Genomic DNA, 17,108 nt, shown 5'->3' on the forward strand with positions numbered 1-17,108 from the left:
GTATTATGCCATAATTTTATTTTAATTTTTTTTTTAAACATTGTTATTGTAGCGTTTGGTGGAGTAATGTGTCTTCAACGGAAAGCGTGTTAGTGCCGTAGTGTAAAAGCCGTCGTCAGCACCACTTTTTGGACCGAGCTGCCGGCTACGGTCCCGGCCGGCCGCTCGCTCCCGCGGCCGACCCCGTTTTTATCATTCGCCCTGCCGGGGTTTCGCTGCCTTCGTACGCTTTCTTACTTGAAAAATACCCTCGTCCCTCTTTTTTTTTCCCCTGATCGTTTCCGAGGGCTGCTCGCAGGCTGCCGGATTTTGCCCTGGGCACATCTCAGCCAGCGCCGGTGCCTCCGTTTTTCCCTCCGTAGGAGTTTTCGTTTGTTCCCTCGGTTGCTGGAAAACAAAACCCAGGAGCGGCTGGGATCGGGCAATTGCGTGCGGCCCACGGGAGGTGGGGGTGGTGTTTCCTGGGATATTTGCTTTTGCTGCTGGAAGCAGAATACAGCTGAAATAGCAAATCCTACGTTTTCTGGCTGAAAAAACCAAAACCAACTGTAAGGTGCAAAGCTGCGTTGTGCAGGGCATAAACCCCCCCCCCCCGGGTTTGCTGCAAAGACCTTTCCACCACGGGGCAGCGCATCAGGGGGAGGGAGGGAGAAGCTGGACGCCCTGGTTAGCGCGCGGGGCACCAACCGACCCACCACGGCGTTTCCCCCCCCAGTTAAAAGAATTGCTTTTATATGCATGTTTTATTTTGAAGGCAAGCTTCTCTGCCAGCCTGCCCGGCAAACACGGAGCCGCAGGGGCCGGCAGGCGGAGCGCGCTGCCCAGGCTGTCTCAGGGTTGCACGGCACGAGCTCTGCACGGGCTCTGCAAGGGCCGGGGCGCGCCGCACCCGGCGCCGCGCTGCCGATAACCTCAGGGTCCGCGCTCAGGACACCCCCGTTTCGCCTAGCGGTGGCCTTTCCCCACCGCGTAACGCACCAAAGGAGCAAGCTGCGCCTGCCAGCTTTCGGGTACTTTTGCAATCTGTTGCGGATTGGCGTTTCAGCGCGTGCGAAGGGCGCTGCCGAGGCGGAGCGCGCGTTTGCCGCAGGCACTGCGAGCGCCTTCGGGGGAAGCTGGCGCTCTGGGATTGCATCGAAACCTAACTCTGGGATCCCCCTTCGCCTCTTCCCCCTTTCTCCAAAAAGTGGTACTGGGTAACCTGAAGACTTTTTATTATTATTATTAATATCATATTTGACTTTGTACACTCTCTGTAACCATTTCTACCTCATTTTGCAACATATTGTACATGAAAGTATTTAATTCATGTCTTATTAATGTCTGAGAAAGAAATGCTTTTGAACTGTAATGGTCTACCTCAAGAAATACTGTATTTTAAAAAGAAAAGTATTACACAGTATTAAAGAGATTACCTGAAACACCTGTCCGCGAGCTTGCGGTTCGTTGTGTCGGGGGAGCAGGGGGTATCATGGGGGGGGGTTGTTGCAGGTTTGGGGGTTTATTGCAAGGGCAGGGGGGGCATTGCGGGGGGGGTATTGCATGGTTTTTGGGGGGTATTGCAAGGGTGGGGGGGTACCATGGGGAGGTTATTGCAGCTGGGGCTGGCCCCATCCCCTGCGGGGGCTGTTTGGGCCCAGGTGGGTCCCATCCCCTCGTTAAGGGGCAGCAGCGGTTTGGGCCCAGGTGTGTCCCATCCCCTCATTAGGAGGCTCCTCCACCCCCGAGTCTGGATGAGGAAGGGGGGCTCTAGTGATGGGTCCTGGGGGTCCCTGCACACCACCTTGGCTGTGTCACTGCGAGGAGCTGCAGGTAAGGGGGCTGTGGGGGGTGGCTGCTCCTTTTGGGTATTTTTGTGTCTGTGCTCCATCGATTGTCACTAATGCTTGGTTATGTTTCTTCTTTGGCAGCCTTGGGTTGATTATTTATTTAATTTTTAAGCTAATATATGTGCCTTAAACCCTACTGCTCCCCCCCGACTGCTCGTTTCTCCAAGTCTCCTATCAGTCCTAGCTGGTAGGTGGTGCTTCTCTCTCTGGAAACCTGTGAAATCCTCATCCTGGCTTCTTTTTTTTGCATTAAGTTATGTGTTTGGGCAGCTCAGTGCTCCTGCAAGGGGATAAACTGGCCCCAGGGGGGAATTGGCTCCCCTGAGCGTGGGGGCACAAGCTGGGTTTGGGGGATCACCGTATCCTGGCGGTGGGAAAAACCTCTTTAACTTGGCTGGAGCTGGCGCACGGGAGGGCGAAGGGAGCCGAGGCGAGTGCTCGCCGGCGTTTTGGGTTGCTGCAAGGAACATGTGTCCCGACTGGGAGTTTCTGGAGGCTCCGGCATGGAAACAGCTGGTGCGGGGCCCTGGGTGCGTCGAGTGTTGCGAGGAAATGCCATTGAACGTCCCCGGGAAATGCTCCAAAACCTCGGTCTTGGCTCACGAGGCTTTTGCATCCTTTGGGGGAAAAAAAACTCGTGGTGCAAAATAAGACGCTCGATGGCTGGTGGCAGCTTGCTCCAGGTCTCCGGCTGCGGATGTTGGGATGGGACATCACCCTCCATCCTGTTAACCAGGGGCGTCTGAGCGGAGGGAGAAGTGGGAGGCTGCTGACTTCGGGGCCGCGTTGCCACCTCGTGGCTACGGGGCCCCTTCGACCCTTCCCATGTGCTGGAAAACTCAAGTTTGGTGGGAATCTTGGGTGGGAAACGGTGCCAGCGGAGCACGTTCCCTGCGCAGGCAACAAGTGGGAGCTTCTCCCCCCCCCCCCCCCGGGGAAGGGGATGGAGGGGACGTTCTAGCTCGGCAACGGTGATCCAGAACCAGGCGGGTCGCGGGGGCTCCGGGTCCCCTCGGGCGATGCTGGTCCCGGCAGGGCTCGGCCTCCTCTTGCTGGCGGCGTGGGGCCGCGGCGAGGACGCGGTGGCGGCGGTGCTGGGCCGGCACGCTGTGGACCGCCTGGTGCGGCTGCTCTCGCCGGCCGAGTGCCGGCAGCTCCGGGCCCAGCTGGCGGGGCCGGACGGCGACCTGGAGCGGGAGCTGGAGCAGCTCTCGGAGGCGAGGAACCCCCTGGCCCGGGTGCGCCGGGCCCCCGCCAACTGCGCCACCGCCCTGCGCCGCTGGTTGGGCACCGCCGGCGCGGCCACCCCCTGGGACCGGCTGTCCCGCGGCCTCCGCCACGTCGGCCGCCCCGACGTCGCCCGCGAGCTGGGCAAGAACCTGAACCAGGACCGCAGCCTGGAGCTGCGCAGGAACGTGGAGGGCTACGGCCGCGCCGTGGCCCGTCTCGCCTCCTCGCTGCTGCTGGAGGGCGACCATCACCGCGGTGGCAGGGCTCGGAGAGCCGGCAGCCCCATCCGGAGCGGGGGGCCGCCACCCTACGCCCGGAGCCTGCTGGGATGGGTCGGTCCCCTGGCCTCGGGTGTCCTGGGGGGCTTCCTCGCCTCTGTCGTCCTCCTCCTCCTCGCTGCTGCCTGCTCCCGCCGCCGGGTGCCAGGCTGGGACGGGGGATGCACCCGCCGTCGCGATGTCCTGCGGGAAAGCGAGATCCAATAAAGCCTTGCGGAGGAGCTGAGAGCCAGGAGACCAACCCCACGTGTCCTCTGTCCCCACCCTGGCCCACCGACAGGGCTCGTGTCACCCCGGCAGCTGCCGTGGCCGTGTTCTGGCTGCAACACGTGGCTGCAGTCCGTGGTGCAACCCATGGTTGCAACCCACAGCCATGGTCCATGGTGCAACCCATGGTTGCAACCTTCAGCCGTGACCCACAGCCACGGTCTGTGGCTGCTCCCTGTCCCACGCGGGAATGTCCCCTCACCGGGCAGCAGCAAGGGGCGCGGAAAGGCTCGGTTCCCCGCCGTGCAGCAGTCTGGCTGGTGCTGCGGATGCGACGGGAGCGGCGGTGCTGGGAAAGGGGGCTGGGGGCGTCTTGGCCGAGCTGCACCGCGCGCCTGCGCTGCCCTGAAACAGCTTCGCGTGCGAGAAGCCCTCCGGGCGGCTCTTCGCTTGTGCGTTGGGTTTTGGCTCCGTTGGGGCCGGCGAGAGAGGGGCTGAGCGTGGCCGGGGAAGGACGGACCTGCCCGCGCCTGCCCTGCCTGCGGCTCCTCGGCCGCCCGTCTCCAGCACGGCTTTACGGGAGGCTCTTTGCAATTAGAGTTTAAAACCGCATTCTGCATCAAGAAAGGGCTAATATCGAGCCAAAACACCAGCATCGGGAGCAGGGATTAGGAAAGAAAGCAAAGGACAAGTAGCACCAGCTTTAAAAGGCAAGTGAAACAGTTCAAGTTGCATTTTTAGAAAAGTGAATATCATGGAAATATTTATTGCAGCCTTTAGGGAGTGCTGTTCACCGGGGGATCGGGGCATCCGCAGCTCCAGCGCGGATGCGGCAGGCGCTGCGATAGCTCGATGCCCGGGCTGCAACCGCCCGACAGGCCGCGGAACGACGGGTCGCGTGGGAGGCGTTGTTAAAGCAGGATGGAAAAACCTTTTTATTGCAAAGTCCAAAGAAAGAGGCTGTACAGTACAAAGGACATCGAAGTTCAGGCATCAAATTCCCAACACACTGGTTTTCCATGTTTGCATCCCCTCCCTCTTGGGCTGCAGCGGAGCTGGGCAGACAGCTCGGAGCGAAGGGGGGAGCGAGCAGAGCGTGGGGGGAAACGGGGTTCGGGGCAGCTGCCGGAGGGAAGCGGGAGGGAAGATGCCGCCCCACGGCAGGAAGCGGTGCCAGCCGGAGCGGGGCTGTTCCGGGGCTTTTTGCAGCAGCATTTGCGCTGCCGTCTTGCGGCCGAGGCTCCGCTGGGTGCCTCTGAAGGCCATTTTTTGGGGCAATTCTCCAAGCGTTGCACCTGGTGGCTAATTAAACCTCCCAACCCTGCTGGGAGGTGGGTGATTAGGGACCGGTTTTGCGCAGGGGCAGGAGGTGGGAAGCCGGGAGCTCTGGGGGCTGCGGCAGGCGCCCGCTCCGCGCACCCGCACCCGGCTGCAGCCGTGCAGCGAACGGGTGCTGGAAAAGCTGCTTTTCTTCTTAGCTTTAGTCATCTTAAAGGGGGGGGGGGGGGAGCCCTTGGCTCTTTTCCTTCAATTTCTAAACCCCGTGCACGAGCTCCATCTCGGAGCTAGGGCGCTACCCGGAGGTGAAGACAAGGTGCAGAAAAGGGGCGCAGGGCTGGCGAAACCGCGGCGCCGGCTCCTGCTGCCCGTGGGGCCTTGGGGCTGTTTGGACCCCGTTTCTGGAGAGCAAAGGCAGGAACTGGCGCCGCGGTGCCGAGCATCCCTGCGGCGAAGGGCTGGACTTGGGCTTTTTTAAGTGGCTTTTGGTGGCAGTGCTCGGGATGAGCCCCCGGCGCCTCCTGAATGGCACCAACCTGGAGCAGGACCCGGCCCGCGGGAACCGGGGCACCGGGGGGGTCCCCGCCACGAAACGCCCCCAGCTCCCTTCCTGCGTCTCATCTGGTCCCTTCTCCCTGCTTATTTTCACAAAAACGGAGCAGAAAAGGCTCTTGAGGGACATCTTGGGGGGGGGGGGCAGAGTGCAGCCGGGCAAATAACTGGGACACCGAGACAACCTCACCTCATACAGTGAAAAGGGTAACGTTTATTTTATTTTCTTTTGGCTTATAGTAACGTAATTCTTTAACCAAGTTGGGTAAGATCGTTATGAGCCACCATGCAATTTCTAATACACTAATCTTCACTATTGATCTTTTACAGCTTTAACACTTTTTTTTTTTTTGCGGCGGAAAATTAAATAATTCGAACTCGGGTGTGGCCTCTATGTCATATCATGGTTTTATTTATTTTTTTTGTTCAACATTGGCTTCTATATTTTAAAAAAAGGTGAACAGGAAAAGTGAACAAAGCAGCTTGGATTGGTATTTCTTTTTTCTTTTTTTTCCGCTTTCCCCTCTGCTCTTTTAAGAACACGGTAACAAATTAATAAAAAAGGGAGGTTTTTGTAAGTGTGTGTGGGGGGGAGGAGAGCCACTGGCTGAAGTCTGAATTTTTTGGCTACGTGTTTTGCATTGACAACCCCACACTCGCCTCGTTCCCGCCACCCTCGATCCGCAATAGTGTCCGCGCGGGCGTCTTGCTGCGGAGCCGGCAGTCCGGGCACGACGCCGAGGTCTGTAACGCGCGGTGCCCAAAGTTTCCCTCCTGTCCTTGGCTTCACCTAGTGAAGATGTACAAAAATGCAGATCCGTTATTTTCAGCACCTGTGAACTGTGGCCGATGGAAATATCTGCTGTAGGAAGGAAACTAAGCAATTAAAAAACGAACAAAAAAAGAAACGGTCCAGGACGCTTCGCTCGGAGCAGAAGGACTCGCTCAGGCAACGGAGAGTTGAAGAAACTATTCGTTCCTGGTGTTTTTTGGCAATATTGGCTGATCGACAACACCCCTGGCCTCTTGCATTTAATACAGATCTAATGTTAAAAAAATAAATATATATACATAGTTTGAAGGGACTTCTTTTTCTTTAAAAGTAATCGAGTAGCTTAATGAAAGTGCCAGCATGAGCGCGGAAGGTACCAAGCGTCACGTACGAGCCAAGAGCCCAGCTTAAGAACAATTATGAAGTTTAGCCAAATCTTGCATAGAAGTGGTCAACTTATTGCACATTGGAACCCAAAAATATATACTTTTGCTGTTGCAAAGATAATTTGCAGTAAAGCTTTTTTTTTTGCATTTTTTTTATTTTTTAGATCTAGTTTGGGGGTAGGGTTTTGTTTTCCTTTGGGGGGGGGATGTTTACCAGCTATCTAAAGTCTAAGGAAAAAGGAAAAATATTAAAAAAATAAAAATAAACATGGACAATGGCATAAGCCAGAAGCCATTCTATTATTTTTGTAGTCCTTTGTATTTACAAAAAGGCATGCCGATAAAATAAAATGATATATTACAGTATTTATAATATTCTCTTAAAAAGTTCAACCACACTTTCCAGCTATTTGTTTTGTCTTGTTTTGTGCTGTTTACAATGTAGCCTGTACAGATGGATGTAGATTATTTTTTTCTTCGTTATTCGGGCGCGAGCTGCGGGGCGCCGCGGCTTCGAACCGTCCCGGCTGCGAGATGATGCAAACCAAGCTGCCGCCTGAAAGCGCGGTTGCCTCGGGGTGGGGTTTTTCTACCCCCCTCTCTCATGGGTACCCTTAGCTTGGGCCATGGATGCCCCTGTTTAAGGAACCGGGTGCAGACGGTGCGGCGCAGGGGCGCGAGGATGCTGCGAAATGCTGGCTGGGGAGAAACCCCGCAGTTTGCACTGGGGCCGGTGCCGGTTCCCACCCCCCGGCAGCGGCTCTTCCGTGGCCGCTCGCGGGAGGAAAGCAAAGGCGCTGCCCTTTAAGGGGGGGGAAAAAAATAAGGAGGGGAAAAAAACCAATCTTGTGGCTACAGAAGCAAGGAGAGGGGGAAAAAAAACCATGTGGCGTCAAAGTGCAAATGGGAAAAAATAGTGCATCATGGCCCCAGCCCTGCGACTGGGGTCGTCTTGGGGACGTCCCCGAATTGTCCCCGCAGAGATAGCGTGCCACTTTCCTTAGCACTCATCTCTTTGGGGAAAAAAATAAATAAAGTGTCTGTGCGGCAGGATGGTGGCAGAATAATAACTAATGACAACTATTACAGGATACAAATGGATTTACTGACTGGTCTCGAAGCCCTAGTTCGGGTTTTACAGTGACGCAGCGTAACAAGCTGGTCTCGATTTTTATCATCTCCCCTCGGGCGAGGGCCGGAGCAGCATTTAGTTTTGTTATATTTATTTCAGTGTGCAAAAGATGGCTGGGGGGGGGGGAAGACGTTGTTAAACATACACACACACACACACACACACAATTAATTCATCCGCTTGTTTCATTTTTTGTTTCATTTTTTTTCCCCTACTGGCAGGTCTACAAAAGATTGCTACGAAGTGGTAAGTACCGGTGAAGGGCGTGATTAGCGTTACGGTTTATCTCCGAATACAGTGGACGGTAGTCAGTGGAGTGCCTCGAATTTATGGCTTAACACACTGCTGTGGACAGATTCTCGAGTGCCTGGTGCTTCAATGGTTCCTCATGCATGGTTCCCGGTCACGGCATGCCATCATGCAAATCGTTTCTATGCATTGAACGAGCACTTTTTTTGGGGGAATCAGCCCGAGCTGGCTCCAGGCTGAAGGTACCCGATTACCCCATCTCCCAAACCAAGTAAAGCCCATGTAGAAAGTAGAATGCAGATAATAAATACCAAATAAACTATGACAATTAAATGACATGGGCTAAATGGGTGGTTTCTTTTTTTGTTTTGCTTATTTTCGCATTTTTCTCTTTTTTTCTTTTTCTTTTTTTTTTGCTGCTTAACTAAACGCAAATCTAGTTTTGCATGAACAAACCCTTTAACATTGTGACTTCTGGGTTTTCTTTCAATAATCAACAAAATGGGAAAATAAAATCCATTTTTGGCTGCTTTGGAAAAATATATGAATCCCAGCAGCAGGTTTTGTTTCTGTGTGTGTGTGTTTTGTTTTGCTTGTTTGTCCTAAGTTGCATTGACTGATGTGGAACATGCAGTATCCACCTGCCCAAACAATAGAAAATCCTTTTTTTTTTCCTTTTTTGTTTTTAAATGTTTGTTTACAAGGGTCCTTTAAACAGGTGGTAGGTCACTGCTTTAGATGCAACGCTGTCACACAGTAAGCAGACTATGTTTGGTATAAGATCTTCAGGTAAGTGTCTCCACAGCTGTTCTGTATTGATATATTTCATGAAGTTTGTAAACAATCTTTTTCACTTGCAAATTTTTTTAATTTGTACAATTTTATTATTTTGTCTCAACACTTGGATTCCCTGACATCTTTTGGTCTTTTCACTCTTTCTCGTCTTCCTTCCTCTGCCCGTTGCTGTTTCTCCTTCTCTGGTTTAGTAACACTGTCATATGATGGGAGAGATGCTGTAGAGGGGGTGCCTTCTTTTTTCTCCCTGTTTGCTCCTCCGTTTTCCATTTTGGTGGAGACAGGCTTTCGACTAATAAAACCCCGCCTTGCTAAACGAGACCTGTAAGCCCTCTGGATAACCACCGCTGAAACCTCTTCCTGCTTACGCCGCAGCGTAGTTGTGATGGGCTCATAAGACACTTTGGAAGGGTTGGACGCCACAAATCTTTCCTCCATCTGTTGTCTCAGGATGTCCAGCTCTCCGCTGTCCCCCAGGACACGTTTGGTGAAGGCAAACAGGATGTCTAAACAGTGAATCCTGTCTCCACTTACCATAGGCAAGTCCATGGCAATGAGTTCAATGGTGTTGGGTTTGGGGACACGGAGAGGATGTTCCAAAGCATCAGCAAAGTCTGCTAGCTTGCAGTATTCGATGAACTGCGTGGCGTCGGGGTCAAACTTCTCCCAGATCTCATAGAAGGTTTCAAAGTCATCCTCGCTTAGTGGATCGGCACTCTCCTCGGTGGCCACGCTGAAGTTCTCCAGGATGATGGCAATGTACATGTTCACCACGATCAGGAAGGAGATGATGATATAACTCACGAAGAAAAATATCCCCACTGAAGGGTTCCCACAATCACCCTTAAAACCACTCCCAGGGTGCTCCTTGTCTAGGCTGCAGTCTGGCGGCCGGTTTAGGATCGGCAGCAGCAGGCCATCCCAACCAGCCGATGTGGTGATCTGGAACAAGCAGATCATGCTGTTTCCAAAGGTCTCAAAATTGAACATATCATCTATGCCAGCCTCATGCTTGACGTAGGCAAAGTTTGACATGCCAAAGATGGAGAAGATGAACATGACCAAGAACAGCAAGAGGCCAATGTTGAACAAGGCAGGCAAAGACATCATTAAGGCAAAAAGCAAGGTGCGGATTCCTTTGGCTCCTTTGATCAAACGCAGGATACGTCCAATGCGAGCCAGTCGGATGACTCGGAATAGAGTGGGCGACACGAAATACTTCTCAATGATTTCGGCCAGGAACATACCTGAAGTAGAAGAGAAGGAAGAAGTGTGACAACAGAGATGTGCAGTCTGCCTCTTGTTCTGAATCTAGCTAAGGGACTTGGGCCACAGAACAGCTCGGTCAGACTTTCACAAGAAGCCTGTGACTGAGATGCCTCCCTTTCAGGCAGCTAACTCTTAGCTAGCTGCTCAGGCTCCCTAAATAGTTCTCCTAAATGGAGAGGGTACAGCTGCAGCATGATTCATTCCACCTGCATAAGGATGGATGAGTGGTTTCCTGGAGGTGTCTAGTTCTCCATGTCTAAACTCCGCCACGAGAGCCTAGATAACAAATTTTGGCTATGGATTTCATTTTGAAGGTGCTTAAAAATATGTAAGACAAATCTTATTTTAAGCAGCAGACAAATCTGCATCAGAGCTTTAGATTGCAGGACAGTCGCTAAATTTTGGCTGGTGTTTTGTCAATATGTCCAGGCAGAGTTGTGTCCAGGCAAGCTTTTTGAGTGATCCTGTTGTACTTGTGAGATTATGTATAAATTACAGATTAGCCACTAAGAACAAAAACCTGGTGGAAGAAACTAGTCTACTCACCTTCAACCTAAACTGGAAACAAGAGAATGCAAATCACATACTGATGGAGGCTGGAAGCACTACAGTGCTATATTCAGGAATGTTACAATGCTTATGAACACCTGTGAGGTGAGTAAAATATTTATTTTTAAAGACAGGGAAAGAGTAATTGTGTTTTTACGCAATAAAACTGGAAATGAATTCCAGAACTGAGGGAGAAGGGGGCATTAGTCAGGACTTCAGACTGCAAAACTATGCCACAGTCTCTTCACAATCCTAAAAGGAGAGGCCAGAAGTTCTGGCTCTATGGTATTTTATGCATCCAGCATAAAATACATCCTCCTCAATGACAAGAATATGCTCTGCTCTGCAAACACAGAGGAAGACAGCCTAGCTCCGCATGACGTCAAAGAAAGTTGTGCAATGCACAGACCTCTAATTGGTATCGCACTTACCCACAATGGACAGAATCACGACCACAAAGTCAAAAATGTTCCACCCAATGGTGAAATAATAGTGCCGCAAGGCAAACATCTTCAGCACACACTCGCAGGTGAAGAAGATGACAAACACCAGGTTGATCCAGTAGAGGATGTTCTCCATCTGCTTGCTTTGTGTGTCTGTCTCCACCATCATGGTCACCATGTTGAGGCAGATGAGCATCATGATGACTATATCAAACGCTTGCTGAGTGACAAAGTCAAAGACAGCTCCTTGAATGCGGTTCTGTGCAACAGGAGAGAGACGGTGAACCAAACAGATTTGAACAAAAATCTACTACTAGCCAACACTTCACTGTTGGGAGAAACACAGATGAGGACGCAGCATTACCATGATCTTTGTTACAAAGATTTCAAGGCAGGCTCTACCTCACAGGTCAATCTGTTTGTGGGAAAGGTATGAAAATGCTACTCTTTAAACCCTAAACATGCTAACAAAACCCTATTCTGAGCATATCTTGCTCTTTGTTGAGACCAAAGGCAAGGTGATGCGTTTCCATTCACACATGGAGAAAGCAGCCAGGTCTATATTGCTGTAGTGACTCTGGCTGCAGAAATACTTGAACTAGACTTCAGCTACCTCCTTCGGGTCCTGGCAGCAGTCTAGTCCCAGAAGCAGGCAGATCGGCAGGATGGCTTATCTATAGTAGTGCAGACATTACCTTAGGGACTCACCCAATGTCACAAACAAAGCCTTGCACGAAGCAGGGAAATGTACTTTGGTCTCAGTCAATGTAACCCACATGGCTGGCTGACTGTCCGAGGTCCCCCTCACTAATGCCAGGAAACTTCCTACCCTATGGCTGGCCTTTCAGCCAGACAGGATTTTCAGATTTTTTTGTTGATTCAAGTCAGCCAATTGATTAATATCAACCATGGCTGCAGCACTTTAACCTTTCTCAGATCATACCTGCATTATAATGACAAGAACATGGTGATGTGGAGTCAAGCATGAGGGAGAACAAATGAAGCTTTTGGAGTTGAAGCTCCTTTGAAAGTCTGCTCTGCGTTTTCTTCCTTCGGTTCCCTTTATATCATACTCACCAGAGGTCGGGGAATAGGTTTTTGAGGTTTCTTTGAGCCCAGCTTTTTCATGGCATTATAGTACTTCTTTTGTTCTTCTGTCATAAAAATATCTTGACCTCCAAAGTAAAGGAGCAAAAGGAAAACTGGTTACAATCAGCTCATCCACCAGAAGGGAAAGGAATCACACACTAGCTAAGTCATGAGGATACCTGCCATATGGGAAGTTGGTGGCAGCTATTTTAGACAGAAATAACTTGTACTAATACCCAAGAGATGCTGATTTTCCTTTAAAGAAAACTGAGTATTTTTCCTATGAATAATGTTTTTACTTCATTACATCCTGCCACTCCCCTCTATCTCATTTGCAACAAACCAGCAGCAGAGGTTTCACACTTGTTCTAAAATGAAGGCTGTGTAAGCAGGTACTTTATGCATGCAAATCCTCAAGTTCCAGAGAAGAAAAGCAGTATTAAAGAGAGAGGAAATGACAGTGGCAAGGGGGGGGAGAGACCCTACTTCCAGTCTGTATATCGTAGCCAAGATCAGAAAACAGAAATGCATGAAAATTAAGCTGAGGGAAGTTTTCCAAACTTGGGTAGAGCTCTAGCTAAAGTTTTGCATTGCCGCTTGCACTCTCTGAGCCTGCCTAGCCACTCTCAGAGGGGCTGGGTAGGGAGCGACGCACTAAAAAGTCACAGTGGTTCTGCAGCCCATAGCTCTAAGAGAGGAGGCCAGAGCCACCGAGTGAAGGTCTTCGGCCTTCGTGATGCAGAAAAGCCCCTCTGGCCTGAAGAAGCAACAGTTCTGCCCGTCACACAGGCAGGCCTCATCTCCCCTACTAATAAGCAAATATCGATCACTTATCTTTTTCTTTTGTTGATTGAAGTTGTCAATGATGACACCAATGAACAAGTTCAGGGTGAAAAAGGAGCCAAAGATGATGAAGATTACAAAATATATGTACATGTAAATGTTGTCCTCATACTTGGGTTGCTCTTCTTGCTGAATGGGAGAGGAGAAATAAGTGACATTTCAAAGGCATCATAAAATACAGTTAAAATGAAGACAGTTCTGTGAGCTTTCCAAAAGGGGTGCTCACTTAACAGATACAAAAGAAAAACAAATCTAGATCAGATCTGAGTCAGTTTACCTAAAGGAGAAAGCAATTGCAACTGAGTCATCTTTTTCCTCATATAGATTATACCTTGGATCCCTCTTTCCTCCAGATTTCTACAAAGGTAGTGGGTACAATCAAAGAAAATGTAACCAGACAATATGTCCTTGATTGCACAATAACTCCAGTGCTTGCCAAGACAGGACAGAAGCATTAGTCATGTTTCCAAGTATTCACATGTAAGGCAGTCATACTCTGTAAGCTGCGGTTATATCTGGAATCTTAGTGTCTTCACACTGTTTAAAGTAAAGCAAAAGCATATGTGTGCCTACTGCAGGTATATGCAGGGAGGCTAGAGGGGGAGAGTCTCCCAAAAAACACAGAAAGTTGTTAATACACAAGCTTCCAAAACCAACCATCAAGAGTTTTTAACTTAATATAGCCATCAGACCTCATTTTCAGAAATACAATACGCTACAGTTTAAACTGACTTTCACTGTAATTGAGGTCAGCGCTGCTGTATTAGGCCCATAAAATACACAGTAATTTGCAAATCATAAGGAAATTGTCACTGCAATGACAAGCACTGTCAGAGTGAAAGCATCATCTTTTCTTTTGGAAAGGGGCATGTAAGTATATCATTTGATCAAAAAGGGAAAACATTTTTACGTTGTCTCCATGTATTCATACTCATTTTTTTTCCTGCCCTGCACTCAGCATGCAACAAGAAAAAACATTTTAAAATCTTTTCACATAAAGCCAAGAGAAGAGGAGAAAAGAGGGGGGGAAGGAACATAGTGGTATTTGCATGATTCCAGCGTGCGAGAACAAGAAAAGTGCCTGAAGGAAGAATTCCAGCCGTTCCAGGATTTCTGAAACTGGATTCAGACACAGACTTGGGTTCCCATGTAGGTGCAAGGTTCATGGAGACCCTCCTGGCTAATTCCTCTCCATAATTTGTTTTAATGAAATATATATTCTTGGTGTATTCTTTTTTCACTGCAGTTCTACTCCAGCAGTTTTCCTGCCCCAAGCAAGCAGAAGACTCTTGCTCTTTTGGGTTTTGTTGAGTGTCTTTTAACTTACTAACAGCAGCAAACTAAACACAATCACAACATAAATACATAATACAAGCACAGTTCTACCGTTTTTACTCTTGAATTTAAAGACGACAAAATAGCAGAGCGATGGGGAGGTGAGAGTGTACGTGGTCGTGTACTTTACCTTTCTGGAATCTACTGCTGCATACATGATGTCCATCCAGCCCTTGAAAGTCGCCTAGCAAAGAAAACACACGTTCTCTTAGACAGAATTCATCTGGAGAAAAAATGAACAAGTCTGATTTGTGTCAGCTCTTTCAAGGATTCCCTGGCACTCTTCCCCTCCCTTATAATGAACTTCCACATTATTTAAATATGTCTCTTTTCATTTAGTCTAAATGCACGGATTTATTGTTGTCTCATGGGAGATTTGGTAGACTCTTTTGGGGCTGCTTCCTGCACTGGGAGACCCAAACTAGGCAAAGGGATGAGAGATGAAATGGGGATTGTATGCCAGACCCAAACCCGAGGGGAATTAACGGGAATGCTCATTACATGGAGAGAGGGAAGCAGTCAAAAACGGAGAAAATACTTTAGAAAAGCTCATTTTTATCAATACTAGGGAGGTGGCAAAGGCAAAACTTACAACTTGCAGAAGAGCCAGATATCCTGCCCCAACGTTGTCAAAATTAATTTTCACGTTCTTCCATCGAATCTCAGTGGAGTTGGGCGGCATCAGCGCTTCGCAGTCAGTCTTGTTGTTAACAATATCTATTTCAAAGCGCTCCTCAGCTGTTTCATTAAAGCAGTAATGATATTTCCCGGCAAACAGGTTAACCCCCATAATGCTGAAAATCAGCCAGAAGATAAGGCAGACCAACAACACATTCATAATGGAAGGGATAGCGCCAACCAAGGCGTTGACAACCACCTGTGTTGGAAGGGGTGGGAAAAAGTTTCAGTATAAAACACGAGGCAGGAGACAGCAAGCATCAATACAGCTGTTTTTGGGGGGGGAATTGGAGGTAAGGCCACTGACAGATCGGTGGCGTTTACTCCATGCAAAGTTGGCAGTGAACTTATTCCAAGCGGTGAAGAAAATCTGCTTAAAAGCCACCTACTGAAGCTCTGTTTTTTAAAATAAAACAGGCCAGGCTGTTAGCTTTACCGGTTTTGATTTTGGATTTGTTTTCTTTTTTTTTTTTTTTTTTTAGTTAAACAACAATTGTGTTAAATCATTTTAGTTGCCAAAAGGGAGAGGGGATATTAATGAGTGAGGCTCACACTCTCTTCTTAGCAACAAACAGGCTCCTAACTAGAGTTTTCTCAGAGCCGGGTTTGACAAGACTTTTGCTGGTCGGCCAGGGCCCTTACGGCCATTCCCCACTTTCAAACAAGGCTGTTTTCACTTCAAAGCCTGCTTCCTGCTCCCACCGAGCTCCGCAGCAAACGCGCGGCCCCAACGCCGACGGGGGCAGGACCAGGCCCTGGAATTGCTCTGTTAAGACTCAGCAGTGAGTTGGTGTAAACATCAAGATCATATTTGTGACTAAGCAAGGCCAATCATGTTGTCCCAGGCAGACAGCTGAGCATGCAGCTAGGCAGGCTCAAGAAGACACAAAAGCCATGTTCCTTCCTCCAAACTGCAGCAAACGCAGCGCCGAGCGCCGGGGCTTTTGTCAGAGCTTGTATCTGCCCCTGTCTCTTAATTTGAGCCCTTCCCAGTTTGGGAGCAGCGTGTCCCTAAGCATCCCTGACCAACACATGACAAAACTTAAGCTAGCAGGTTTTTAATAGAGCTAGGTCAGCAGGCTACTAAATCTTTTATTACGATCTCCTCATTTAGACTCCTTTAATAGCTGAACAGAATCTAAACTTTTACCCCTCTGCCATGGTTTTGAAAGACTTCTCCAATACACTGTGCTCCAGCAGTCCTCAGCTACCGACCCGGGGCCACGGCTGGCCCTGCCACAGTTGCTGGCTGCGGCGTAGTGTCCCCTCTCCTCCTCCACGACCCGCCTGCTAGGTGCAGTCGCCGCGCACGTGACAAGCTCTGCAGCCAGCACCTTTCCTCCATCACAGCAAGCAGGAAAAACTGGAGACCACCGTGGTCTAGACGATACGGGGCATTACGACACTATCACGCAACATCATGGATTCTGCAAGTCGCTGGGTTTACAGTGCTAAGACAAAGATTAGGATCAGGCCCTGCAGCGGGGCTGCGTACATAGCACCTTTGCTGCCTTTCCTCCCAATTCCATCCACGTCGGATGCTCCGCTGCTGAACACCAATGCGCCAGCAATCACGCCTTGTGATTTTAAGGCTCTGCGGGTATTGGCATGCTGGTTTATTCCAGTTCACCAAAGCAACGAGAAAAAGTCTTACATCCTCCTGTAATCGTTTACCAAAACGGATATGGTCACTTAGAGTACGCTGAATTTTCACAGCTTTCAAGCCGATCCGAGAGAAGGAACATGGCTTTTGTGTGCAGACTGAACATCGGCAGTTGACAAAGATGCATGCACATTTCACAGCATTACTGTCATACTTCCTGAGGAATTTAAGAGCAGAGCAAGCTCTTTAAGATGCAGATTACTATGGAGTAGAGAAAAGCAAAGAACTGCATTTTATGTTTCCTTTGCAAAGGCATTTCAGATCTCTATTCTTTGGCTCAGAAGAATTGTTCTGGTAGTACAGGGCAGCAACACTTGTCTTAAAGTCAAAACAAAGGAAGAATTAATTGGTTTTAGGTAACAGAGTTACTGAGTAGAAGCTATAATTCTGTATTGATTTTACTGTACTGAAAATTCCCCACTTTAAGCATAAGAATTTCTTGTTTGTGTATTGCGAATCACAGCCTTCTCTCTTGCACGGTTTTAAAATAGCATTTAATATCTAGAGATTTAGTGCTAGGTCTTCTCCTCT

At 49.4% G+C, this 17,108-nt stretch overlaps 2 protein-coding genes across 2 annotated transcripts in view; one reads left to right on the forward strand and one right to left on the reverse strand.

Annotated features, from left to right (window-relative positions):
• The first annotated feature begins 1,755 nt into the window (after nt 1-1,755).
• On the forward strand, nt 1,756-3,544 carry TMDD1 (transmembrane and death domain 1). Its single transcript, XM_067313955.1, has 2 exons — nt 1,756-1,812; nt 2,810-3,544. Exons 1-2 carry the CDS (start codon nt 1,756-1,758, stop codon nt 3,542-3,544), a joined length of 792 nt encoding a protein of 263 aa, XP_067170056.1.
• Nucleotides 3,545-7,215: 3,671 nt separating this feature from the next.
• Nucleotides 7,216-17,108, reverse strand: part of SCN8A (sodium voltage-gated channel alpha subunit 8) — a 62,273-nt gene continuing 52,380 nt past the window's right edge. The window contains exons 22-27 of the mRNA XM_067314230.1: nt 14,829-15,113; nt 14,367-14,420; nt 12,893-13,030; nt 12,047-12,151; nt 10,958-11,228; nt 7,216-9,955 (exon numbers count right to left, since the gene is read on the reverse strand). Of these exons, the coding sequence (XP_067170331.1) occupies nt 8,808-9,955; nt 10,958-11,228; nt 12,047-12,151; nt 12,893-13,030; nt 14,367-14,420; nt 14,829-15,113 (2,001 nt within the window). The 3' untranslated portion in view covers nt 7,216-8,807. The remainder of the gene's footprint in view (nt 9,956-10,957; nt 11,229-12,046; nt 12,152-12,892; nt 13,031-14,366; nt 14,421-14,828; nt 15,114-17,108) is intronic.

Source organism: Apteryx mantelli, chromosome 33, assembly GCF_036417845.1.
Source record: "Apteryx mantelli isolate bAptMan1 chromosome 33, bAptMan1.hap1, whole genome shotgun sequence".
NCBI lineage: Eukaryota > Metazoa > Chordata > Aves > Apterygiformes > Apterygidae > Apteryx > Apteryx mantelli.

Excerpts from the sequence above, each read along its gene's own strand:
- TMDD1 (XM_067313955.1), top strand. The coding sequence starts at position 1,756 with ATGGGTCCTGGGGGTCCCTGCACACCACCTTGGCTGTGTCACTGCGAG. Across the intron at positions 1,813-2,809 it reads GTCACTGCGAGGAGCTGCAG|AACCAGGCGGGTCGCGGGGG; the intron begins GTAAGGGGGCTG and ends ACGGTGATCCAG.